The 12,447-nt window shown below is 44.4% G+C and overlaps 1 protein-coding gene across 6 annotated transcripts in view; it reads left to right on the forward strand.

Annotated features, from left to right (window-relative positions):
* The window catches only part of apba1a (amyloid beta (A4) precursor protein-binding, family A, member 1a), a 33,030-nt gene extending 22,088 nt beyond the window's left edge, over positions 1 to 10,942 (forward strand). For all 6 annotated transcript variants that reach the window (XM_035529530.1, XM_035529531.1, XM_035529532.1 and 3 more), the window contains 11 exons: positions 722 to 820; positions 994 to 1,033; positions 1,199 to 1,344; positions 3,917 to 3,949; positions 4,815 to 4,901; positions 5,679 to 5,864; positions 7,361 to 7,540; positions 7,693 to 7,905; positions 8,187 to 8,306; positions 9,580 to 9,720; positions 9,885 to 10,942. In XM_035529530.1, coding sequence (XP_035385423.1) covers positions 722 to 820; positions 994 to 1,033; positions 1,199 to 1,344; positions 3,917 to 3,949; positions 4,815 to 4,901; positions 5,679 to 5,864; positions 7,361 to 7,540; positions 7,693 to 7,905; positions 8,187 to 8,306; positions 9,580 to 9,720; positions 9,885 to 9,956 — 1,317 coding nt within the window. In that variant the 3' untranslated portion in view covers positions 9,957 to 10,942. The remainder of the gene's footprint in view (positions 1 to 721; positions 821 to 993; positions 1,034 to 1,198; positions 1,345 to 3,916; positions 3,950 to 4,814; positions 4,902 to 5,678; positions 5,865 to 7,360; positions 7,541 to 7,692; positions 7,906 to 8,186; positions 8,307 to 9,579; positions 9,721 to 9,884) is intronic.
* The last annotated feature ends 1,505 nt before the right edge of the window (positions 10,943 to 12,447 follow it).

Raw genomic sequence — 12,447 nt, forward strand, 5'->3', positions numbered from 1 at the left:
CTTCTAAATCATGTTAACAGTGTTCGTCCTTTCTTCAATAATGGTTCTGAATATTAGTTTCAAGACAAATTGATGACATATGTTGCAACAAGAATTGCCCAAAAAGCAATAGAAACGTTCTTCTTTGTACTTAACTATAACTATACAACCATGTGATGTATTTTGTTTAGCATTTAAATGGCACCGTAATATCACAACCAGGGCTCTCCAGATGGAGATGATCTGTGGTAATGTTATCTCTGATTGTTCAACCATTCTCTTGTCAATGGGTGCAAGCCAGTTGTTTTTTTAGCCACTGTGTGGAATTTCCCATACCAACGTGAGTCAGAAAGTACCGGCCGTGAGACCCGAGTCTGGCGGCTGGTGCTGTTACTCATCTCTGCCGACCCCGCGCTGTTTCTTGTTACTATTTTCTATTCCGTCTTCGATATTGAATGCCAAACAGGTGGTACTTTGACGGTACATTTGCCCTTCTAATAATGTAATGGGGATCTATAGATCTGGCTACATTTACCTGGCGCTTTTATCCAAAGAGATTTACAATCATAACTGAATACGCTTTGAGCAATTTGAGGGTTAAGAGCCTCGCTCAGGGGCCCAACAGTGGAACCTTGACAGCAGTGGGGCTTGAACTGGCAACCTTCTGATTACTATTACGATTACCTTAATCACTGAACTACCATTTCCCCGTATTCTGAATGTCTCGTCTTTTTTCCTCCAGTGCCCAGGTTCAGACACCACCTCTCCACAGGGGGCGGAGTCTTCCAGCAGTCACCCTTTGCTGGACGACAACCTCGAGCCATCACCCGCCAACAAAGAGGTATGAAGCCCCCACAAACGTCTGGGACGTGACCCCCGCCGAGGGGTGGAGTGGGTGTCTAGATGTGTGGTTGAGGAGGTGCTGATGACATTCCATCAGTTGTTATCTTTATATCACATTTTCTGTATGATGGTGTTTAGTTATGACTGTTTTACTGTTCTTAACAATGGCAGTCAAGGAGAAGCATAGCCTCATTCCCGACATATGTGGAAGGTGAGTTTTGACCAATCATGTACTTTGATAAACCATTTCTAAACTCTCTCAACGAATCATTTTCCACCATGTTTGGTACTACACCTGCGTCACATTTTCAGTCAATGTGGGCGGTTCTGATACCCATTTGCCTAAGTTCTGGACCCTGCTTGTCTTCTCTCACAGTCCCAGGTCCTTGTGACCCAGAGGACCTCATCGACGGCATCATCTTCGCCGCAAACTACCTGGGTTCCACGCAGCTGCTGTCGGACAAGACGCCCTCCAAGAACGTGCGCATGATGCAGGCCCAGGAGGCCGTGAGCAGAATCAAGGTGAGCGCCCAGAGCCCCTGGTACCCCCCTGCAGGGCCATGGGGGAGGGGGGGTGGCTCTCCCCTGTCTGGAGTGTGAACCTCAGCCCTTTACTCCTCTTTCTCTGCAAAACACCACAGCAGTGCTCAGGATAAGCAGACAGGTTCGCGGGAACCCCCGCGCGAGGTATTGAGGGTGGAGAGAGAGAGAGAGAGAGAGAGAGAGAGAGAGAGGCGATCAAGGATAGCCGCATGTGTATATCGGTCCCGTTCGTTGTAAATGTGCACGAGGATGTGGATAGCATTTCAAAACGCGGCGAGTAAACAGCATCGGAGGTGTGCGACGAACGTGTTGTCCAGACAGAAACGGCGAATGCTAATGAAAAACCTTAAGTCAGCATATCTTGGGAATATGCTGCACTATTTACATTCTGCTTTTTAGAAAGAACATTAATTTCAAAGTGCTCTTGTCCTCTGGCCTAATTCAAGAAACATATTTGAGATGTGGAACCTTGGTAAATAAAGGGCCATGCTTAATGACTTCATTAATAATACTTATTCATAACACTTATTCTTACTTGTAAATCTTATATAGACATTTATTAATAGATGCTGTGATAACACTGCCTGTTTTTGTCTTTATACGCATTCATGAATATATATGACAGACAAACAAGTTATGTTTTTAAACATAAACAAGTTGTTATAAAAATGAAATGTGTACAGACTCCTTACATTAGGTCCTCATTTTAGTATAATGTTACTATTTCTTTTTCTTGGCAGTCTTTGTATAACTCGTATTCTAACTTGTTAACTTGTATGGCCGCCACACCTCGGCAGGCTGGTGGTGAGTTTCCACCGCGCGTCTACGTCTGCACGCATTTGCTGCCTCAACCCACTTCCTCCTCCTGCAGCACGCGACAGCCAATCCCTCCAGGCAGCTGCATTTCTGCGGTTTTTGTTTGTTTCTTTGTTTGTTTGATTTTAATCACCTTCAAAAAACGCGTAGAGGCCGGCACCGCTTGGTGTCGCCTCGCCGTGTGCTGCTGCTGTAGTGGATTGCGGTAATGAAGCGCATTTAGTTATGAAGGGCTGTCAGGATGACTGATCAGCTGCCAGCCTCTACCGTTTCTGTCGGCTCAGGGGCACCCGGGAGTGTTGCAACAAAAGAAGCCGTTGTCAGTACCTGCTGCGCCTTGTTGGCCGATTCTGGCGCCACAGCGACAGAAGTGTTCAAATAACAGTTTAAAAAAATAATAAAAATCCACACCCGCAAACAAACAAAACATCACTGAAGTCCACAGCACAGACATTTTCCATAGCGACCGTTCCTAGGCCTGAACAGACACAGACACATGTCATCAGCCCTAATTAAGCCTTTGACCTGATGGTGGACTTGACAATCAGAATATCTAGTTACATTAATAAAACCCTAACTGGCAAACTGAAAAAATAGGCCAACTATACGTAGGGTAATGAGTTTTGAGAATGTAGCTAACAAGTCATACGGGTGATAAATAACAGACAGCTTTCGGCTCCGTGAGCGCCACCCAGAGGCTGGGAGATGGACCTTCTCTGCGTACTACCACTGAAGTACTGATCTCTTTCCCACCCAAGGAGACCCCAGGAAAGTTCTAGTTATAAGTGGGTCGGGTATTCATCGTTCATATGTTGTTCATGTGTTTAACACTTCAAGCATCGTTTCTGGCCATGTCATTAGCATCGAAAATCCCGTTTATGGATTCAGGGTTTTTTTGTTTGTTTGTTTTTTTGCGTTTGATTAAAAGTGAAAGTCGCGTTGTGTCTCGCTACGTTTGATCACACAGCAGTGGGGTTCTCGGCATGGCGAATACTCTGCTGCAGTGGTGCTGTCAGTCTGTGTCTCCTGCCTTGTCAGAAACCCTCCTCCTACCCTCTGGCATCGCCCGAACACCCAGCCATCAATAATTCACACGCGCCGAGCCATCCTGCCGCGGCTCGTGCGCAGCACAATGGTCTGGTGTCATCTTCAAGAAAGCACGAGCTCTAGAACCCTGGGAGAGCATCCTCGACGCAGCCGGTCACACGGAGGCTGCCGTGACGCAAATCTCACCCCCGACGCTCCGTCTGATCTATTCTTGCGCCTCTGGCGAGTACAAATTAGCGCTCGTTCTAATTCTCGACACTGCGTGCGGCCTCGGTCTTATTTTGCACCACGCTTGGTAATATAACGCCTGCTGCACGCTTAAAACAAAGGCAAGTAGGCCCCCTGGTGGGGGGAAAGGAAAATAAACTGCTTGTGCCACGGATCGACTCAGAGAGCGCATATGATGGATGTCTCTAGTCAGGCCAGTGCTGAATTTAAACTTGACTGAGCGACCTAAATAAACTGTTATCAGTGTCAGAACGATGTCCACCTGCATATCTGTTGAGGACTGTGAGCCATAAGTCAGGTGTCGATGCTTGTCTGTGCCAGGAGGCCTAACGTAGCTCCAGCTCTAGCACCCACTGGGGTGGGTGGGTGGGTGGGGTGGGGGTGCGGGTGGGGGTGAGTCCATCAGGCCCCGCACTGCTCTAACCATGTCTCCTGTCTCTGTTTGTTCCATGCTAAGCAGACGGCCCAGAAATTAGCCAAAAACAGGAAGAAGGTGCAGTACATCCTCATTGGTTTGGTGTTTTGCTTTTTTTTAAAAACCTCTTCCTCTTTTCTTTCTTGTCTTCTGTTGACACTCGTGTGTTCGTAGCTCCTGCCTTTCTTTCTCTCACCTGCTGTTTTTCTGAATCCAGCAACAAGTCATTAAACTTCGCACCAGGTGTTTGTCTGCCAAGTCTGCTCATCATCCCGTCTCCCTTTCATATCGGATGTAAATCCGGTCTTTCCATAAACACCAATGGAAAAATACTAGATTTGTTTAAGACAGAGGACGCTGGATGCAGAAAATACAGATTCCTACTGCATTATTTTCTTTCTAGAGTCTTTCAGTGGTGATGTGCTGTGTTTGTGAGTGTTTTGTTGAGGTTGTGTCTCTGGTACTCCTGCCTGCTTTACGAATTGGCTTTCTGCTCATCTGATCATCAACCAGTGGATGGCTTTGTCAAACCTCTCAGTTCCTCTGTCTCTCTCTCACTCGGACCATTTAAACCACCACAAGACAAAATTCACCACCACATTCACTCAAGCCAGCTTGCGCCGCAAGACGGCCGTGAAACGACTGCCAAAAGCATCAAAGACACCACTGAAGGAGATCTTTCTACACACCCTATCTGATCCAACTGAGCCCGGGGCTGAAAGGAAGCCAGCGTCTTCCCAAAGCCGACCACGGATCCCCTTAACGAAACCGACTTGGAGCGCTCCATCGGCACGCCGCTGGGCCGCACTAACCCCCTCTCCCCGCTAACACCGCTCTCTTCCTGCCTTGCCGCACAGCCGGTGTTGAACTAACCCGAGACTAACTCGCGCGGGCCTTCGCTGAGAGGTACTTGCGTGCCGTGCTCTCCTGTGTGTGTCAGCAGGCCACGGAGGGCGAGGCTCAGCCCATGACCGAGGTGGATCTGTTCATTTCCACACAGCGGATCAAAGTGCTGAACGCGGACTCCCAGGTACGGCCTTCCTACGGGCTTATGATCGATTTTTACCACATGACCACTTTTCTTCCTGTTCAGCCATAACAAGGAGGGCAGTGCATGGCAGTAGGTGAAGACGCCACTGAAGATGAGTCAGTCTCTGAAAATGTTATTTTGCGATAATAATATGTACGCAAAGAAAATATATTTTCAATTATTTCTGATTTCTGAACAGTGTCTTCTCCTAAAAATGTAAATAATCCTAAATAATTTTTCTAATATTTACTGCAGGCCATTAATTCTTCTATTTTCAAGTTGGTTAGCTAAAACTTATTTGAATCTGTTTGATTAAAAAAATAAATAAATTTGTAGAATGTGTGTGGAATAGTTGTTTCTGTAACATTTTATTTTTGTCATGAATTTTTAAGTAAATTGCTTGACACAAACCAAAACGCTTCTTAAATGCAAATTTTATTCAAATGCGCAGACATAATATGAAATAAACAAGGTTTTTTGACACGAGCAGCTTCATATGAAGGAACATCATTATAACAGTAAATGCATTAGCCACGTTCTCAAGTAGTATATTCAACAAGTAAAAGCACTGGAATTGGTTAGGACTGAAAAAAACTATTTTAATTTCAAGTAGTTAATTTTTTTCATATTGTCAGGTGCTAGGTTCTTGTCATATTTATATATTTTTATCACACACACACACACACGCGCGCGCGCATCCCCCTTCAATCCCTGCCTCTAGTGTAGCTCTCAGCTGCGGCACCGCTGATTCCCCCCCCCCCCCCTTCTGTTCTCCAGGAGACCATGATGGACCACCCTTTGAGGACCATCTCCTACATCGCCGACATCGGGAACATCGTGGTACTGATGGCCCGGAGGCGGATGCTTCGCTCCGACTCGCAGGAGAACCTGGAGGCCTCTGACCCAGCTCAGGATGAGAAGCGGCAGTACAAGATGATCTGTCATGTGTTCGAGTCTGAAGATGTACGTTTGTAATGAACTGTCAGCATGGCGCTCTATTGACTACACCACAGTTTATCACCATGCCCTCTATATGCACATTATATCTCAGTTAGGCTTATTTGGGACTTTTTGCTTAATTGTGATGAAAATGACCAATTTGAACCTTACTGTAAGGATGTTGTGCGGCATTACGTCATTTAAAGTTATTTAAAGTAAGATCTATTTGCCTCTCCAATCGCACAATCACATTAACCACAGGACACTCGTCTGACTGGAATTGACCTCGAATAACATTTGTCCAGATGGCTCTGATATGCTCCCTTCTGAGTGGGATTGATCCGGTCTGTCCCGATCTATCGTCTGAAGTGCTGCAGAGAAAGAGCCGTTATTCATTACATAAACATGGCTGGTTTCGTCAGCTGAGCAGTATTTTTAGCTTGTGATAGGTTGTTTTCACAAAGTTTTTTTTAGAATGATGTTAAAATGAAAGAGAACCAGCTGCAACTGACCGCAGTGTTTATGTTCACATTGAAAGTGAGCTTTAATGAGAACTCTGTTCTCCTTCTGGTCCTCTTTCACACTTATGAGCACTCAGACCACTTGCTGTTCACAGCACAGGTCCTTCAGAAATCTGTTACACTGCATTATGGTTGGTGCGTTCACGATTCAGTGCCGGTATTTTTTAAATGCAGAAAAGTAACAAAACAGAACTGATATAAAATACCAAAATGGTTTAAAAACAAGACCAGCACAGAGGTGACATATTCTACTGGAGAATCACACAATCCATGCAGTCATTTTTCTCCAGTTTGTTTTCAACAATGAACAAGTGATGGCCATCAATGGCAAGTGTATGACAAACCTCGACATTCACAGTAAATAAAAACACACAAGTCAAGCGGACCACAGTATGAGCCACAACCAATCCGTACCAGCTTGGGAGGTGATCCAAGACTGGTTAGTTTTGGGGGTGGGTCTGAGTTTATTTGACATGTTCACATATGCATAACCATGACTCACCAGTCTGAGACCACTTGAAAGGCTAAAATGGTCCAAGCACGAATACGCCCTTAAAGACATTATTTTCAGACATGAAGAAATTGATTTTGATTTTGTCATTAGAATGACTTCCATTAGAATGACTGTGTGGTTTGATAACTGTAGTTATAAACCAAATCACATATTCGATGGTAACAGCATTTATCTGATGGTCCTATTTGTACTGGCCACCAACTTCTCTCATGGACTTTGCTGGATGGTATATTTACAGTCACTTTTCTGGACTTTGCTGGACGGTATATTTACAGTCACTTTTCTGGACTTTGCTGGACTGTATATTTACTGTCACTTTTCTGGACTTTGCTGGACGGTATATTTACTGTCACTTTTCTGGGCTTTGCTGGACTGTATATTTACAGTCACTTTTCTGGACTTTGCTGGACGGTATATTTACTGTCACTTTTCTGGACTTTGCTGGATGGTATGTTTACAGTCCTTTTTTCCTGTCTTTCCCTCAGGCACAGCTCATAGCACAGTCCATTGGCCAGGCGTTCAGTGTGGCCTATCAGGAGTTTCTGCGTGCCAACGGCATCAACCCTGAAGACCTGAGCCAGAAAGAGTACAGTGACCTCCTCAACACGCAGGACATGTACAACGACGACCTTGTCCACTTTTCCAAGTCCGAGAACTGCAAAGACGTAAGCACAACAACGCACAGTGTGTAGACGCTAGAGGGGTGACAACATGCATTGTTGACATCATTCAGTATTCAGTGTACAATTTGTGATTGTGTGTGTATGTGCATGTATGTTTCCGTGTGTGTGTGTGTGTGTGTGTGTGTGCTGTACAGGTTTTCATAGAAAAGCAGAAGGGAGAGATCCTCGGAGTGGTCATTGTAGAATCTGGCTGGGGCTCCATCCTGCCCACAGTTATCATCGCTAACATGATGCATGCTGGGCCGGCAGAAAAATCCGGAAGACTGAACATTGGAGACCAGATCATGTCTATTAACGGCACCAGCCTGGTGGGGCTGCCTCTCTCCACCTGCCAGAGCATCATCAAGGTATAACTTAGCTTACGATTCATTGTTTCAAATGATTGAAAGAGGTTGGTGGTGTTATAGCTGTGGTTTGTTATGCAAAGTATGGGATAGAAGTTCAGAGTTGTGTGCCGCTGGCTTGCCACCGCACAATACACAATTACCAGCATGTTTAGGCGTTAGTTCACTGTTCCCAGTTAGAGATAGCTCATTATATACTAACCCTCAAGTACAGAGTAGAATGATGCATTGATTTGACACAGTGGCCTCAGTTCTCGTCACTGGATGTGTCCTTTGCTCCCAAGGGGCTGAAGAACCAGTCCAGGATCAAGCTGAACATCGTGCGCTGCCCACCAGTCACCACTGTCCTCATCAGACGACCAGACCTCAGATACCAGCTGGGCTTCAGCGTGCAGAATGGCATTGTGGGTATCTACTGAATGAGAATACCTAAAAAAGGGCCAGATTCATAAGACTACACTACGCAAAACGTAAAAACACTGTATTTAATTACCATTCATGAAGTCCCCGTGGTGATCATTTGCACACCGGTGTCAACTTAACTGCGGTAAATTCTCCTGTGCCCAACGTGAAAGGCGATCAAAATTTATATGTAAATGATCCATGCATATTAAAGACCAATGCCAAGATGCACATGACTGACTAACCCCAGCCGTGAGACCAGTGATATGTTGTAAACTGCCGGCTGCTTAAAAATGTAACACTTTTGGAACTTTCATCAATATGGGAACTGTATGGTTGCACTTGAAGACTTCTTTTATTTGGAATTCCCACATTTTTCTCCCTATATTAGTCATAGCGCCTGTTCCATCAGGTAATTCTCCCATCGCACAATACCTGCCAACCAGGAAGGGTAATGGCTGTCACATGCTTCTTCCAAGGCATATGCAGCCAATCACAACGTCTTTTCAAGCTGCTGCTCGTGCAGCATCAGGGGGAACACTTGGAAGATAGCACTATGCAACCCCTTCTAATGCAAGAGCTCACAGATATCCATGATTGGTGGGTGACTGACTGGCATTTGATTAATGGGTGATTGACCCAATCACAGACACCCATGATTGGTCAGTGTCACTGTAAGTGACAATGAGGACAGTTTTACTGTCTCTGGCTCCCAGCCACAGGTGGCTGTGGCATCTTCGGGAATCAACACCTAAACTTGCATTGCTGTGGCGATAGTTCCTGGCATTCTAAGATCCTGATCAATCACGTCAATTTCCTCTTCGTGTTGTGCTATTGCAGTTGCAAAGTTCGCCATCATTTACACACCAAAAATGTGGATTTTAAATAAATTTGTCAATTAGTGAAAATTAGTTAATGAGTTACAGAAAAGTTCATTGAGGCAACAACCAGGTAAAGTGCCATTGGTACAGGATTAGTTTTTGCATAGTGGTGTTCTATTATGAATCACAAACGTCATATGCAAACGAGGACAAAATATACACCATATTTTATGCAAACAGTAAAACGTGGCAGAATTACACATGTATGAATGAGGAGACGTGTTACCATGGCACTATTTGCTGTTAACATTATGTTAAATCAGGCGATGTTTTACGAATTTGGCCCAAAGAGTGAGATGAGGTGATCTTTTCTAAATTCCGCAAATGCAACAAATCTTTTAAATACCACAAATCACTCCGTTTGGCCTCTCAAATCCTCTCGTCTTCCCGGAAGATTTGCAGCCTTATGCGCGGGGGGATCGCCGAACGGGGCGGAGTCCGTGTTGGCCACCGCATCATCGAGATCAACAGCCAGAGCGTGGTGGCCACGCCCCACGAGAAGATCGTACACATCCTGTCCAGTGCAGTCGGGGAGGTAAGACAAGTTAAGGCAAGGTTTTGCATCTCAGCTATCTCCCCATATTCCACATGATATCAGGGTCGTAACGAAGCTATGGAACAGAGTGCCCTGCTTTCTCGGGCACGCTGTGGACCGTGGGCTGTTGCCATGACAGCATCCTTCTGTCTTTCTCTAAACAGATTCATATGAAGACGATGCCCGCTGCAATGTACCGTTTGTTGACAGCCCAGGAGCAGCCAGTTTACATCTAAACCAACGGCGCCACCCCTCGACCTCTGACCTGTCCTCGTCCGACCTCACACCTAATCCCAATCGGAACCTCACGTTGACTGGCGACCGAGTGAGCAAATCGAGGTAGGCAAGTTCCATGAAGGTTCCCCTTTTGTCTTTCTCCTCTTCATTCCGTGGCCCTCCACGCCCGTGTCAGGTGGGAAACGGAGGAAGAGGCAGAGAGGAAGACGGACCGAGATTCTTCCAGCTCTGAGCGCAAAACGCGTGGCCCCTTTTCCAGCCGTCCTCATTTTCCCTCTCCCTCCCTGCGCGAGCGTGTGCGAGAGGTGCGCGTCCTCACCTCATCCCTGGAAAAACACAGACAGAACTTGCCTTTTCACTTTTAACTTTCTCCCCCCTGCTTCTTACTTATTTGACCGTGGCAGCCATCAGACATTCCAGCTCGAGTCTCATCCACTCCCGTTTAAAAAGGGCAGCTGTCCGAGGAAGAGAGTGTGGAGAAGTGGACCAAATGTTTTATGGAAACTGTGTTCTCTGAGTGTGAATTCCTGAGTAGATGGCTAATTAGATTGAACAAGATAGCTCTCAGCTCCTGAAGAAATGTTGAATTCCATATAGTAGATAATGTACAATGTGGACTATTAATGCCTTAACCAAGTCATAACGCCATACTTTGAAAGAAAAAATCAAATCAAAGTTTTTCAGTGCATGATGCGCCATGGAGAAACATGAGATGTTTGATCTTCTGATCTGACATGATGAAAAATGCTATTTAAGTCTGGCTGGTATGGCATAATAACCAAATTTTTAGAAATTAGCTCGTCTGTTGGTTAAAATCGTATCAAATTATAGTTACTAGTGATTTTTTTTTTTGTTTCGTGTGATGCTTAGGATGCAACCATTTATTAACTTTTAGTTCACAAAATAGTTATTTGTTGTTTCCCCATCACATGTAATTTGATATTTTGTGACTGAATACTGGAATCATGTTCTCTGTATCCTGGTGTACAGCACACATTTGGTTTCTTCTTTTCTAGTTTTTCTTACGGAGCCTTCATATTTAAGGATGATGCGGCTGTTTTGATTCGTTCATATTTTTAGTATTTAAGTTTTAAAAATTTATACTTGGGGGGGCGGGGGGGATCTCTGCCTGTATATTGACTTTTCTTCTAATATTATTTTTCTGTTTTTTCCTTCCACTGAGAGAGCAGTCTTTTTTACCTCGTGGTAAATAATGTAGTACACCATCAGACGAGTTTGTTTTTACCATTTCAGATAACGTGAGTTCCTACTCTTGTATAACATCATGTTTTCAGATGCACCATGCATCAGGGTATTCTCATGAAGCTATCCAAATCAGACTAGAGTTTTGAAGTTTGGTCGAGATTATTGTTAATCTGTGCGATAGCCCCAAAAACCCGCTCAAGGACTCTAAGTGAACAGTGTGGATCAGTCTGGATTGGCACTTTTAAAAGACTTAAATATTTAAATAGGTACGTACAGTTTTTGCAAACTGTTCTTACAAAGCACAAAGCTGCAAATCTGATAAGTGCTGCATTATAAATTTCAAACTTCTAGAAAATCCTTGACTTTCCAGAAATTCCAGGAACTCTTCTTTTCTGGAATGTTATTGCAGTTTCCTGTACTACTTACATTCTTTCCAAGGCGGGTGTGTCTTATGGAACCATCTTTTCTTGTAGAGCGCACACACACACACACACACACACACACACACACACACCCACACCCACAAAGACATTCTTTAAAATGGTACTATACAGTATCCTGGCTGATCTTCACTAGCTAAGTGATATGATACTGTGATAGAAATTATACCACAATACAGAAATACAAATATTATGATGTTAAAGTGATATGATTCATACAGCCTATAATTTTGTACAAGAAATCCAAACTCTCACATTGTTAATGGTACTATGAGTTATGTAGTCTGGCTGTCTCTCACAGTTGATGACTGTGGTGCCACCCTGTGGAGGTACACCGGTGTGTCGTATCCACAAGCTGTTCTTTTGCACGGGTTGCTCCAATCTTGACCCCTCCCTAAACATTCTGGCCTTACTATTTCTGTCATTTTTTTAAAAAATATCTTCATTTCCACTGAAGCATAGAAAGGATGACTTCACAGGATTTTGTTTTGGTTTTGTTTGTTTGTTTGGTTTGGTTTTGTTAAGCATGGTATGCATTCCCATTTATGCTTGTAGTGGGTGTGATGTGTGATTACATTTACTCCACCTTAAACAAAACCAGCTGGGTAACTGTAAACAAATCTAAGTATATATTTATATACACATATACGGTACAGTATACACATCCAGTTATGCACAGTTGTACAGTTCACAATGATAAGAAGTCTTACACGTGTAGCACTCTGTCCTGGAACATTTCTCCCCATGGACTGCTCCAGGTAAAGGAAACACTTGCCTGAGTGATCCCCATTTAGCTGAAATTGTGACACGTTTTCAGCACATTCTGACATGGGCCGTTGCTTCA

The sequence above is a fragment of the Electrophorus electricus genome, chromosome 9 (assembly GCF_013358815.1).
Source record: "Electrophorus electricus isolate fEleEle1 chromosome 9, fEleEle1.pri, whole genome shotgun sequence".
Taxonomy (NCBI): domain Eukaryota; kingdom Metazoa; phylum Chordata; class Actinopteri; order Gymnotiformes; family Gymnotidae; genus Electrophorus; species Electrophorus electricus.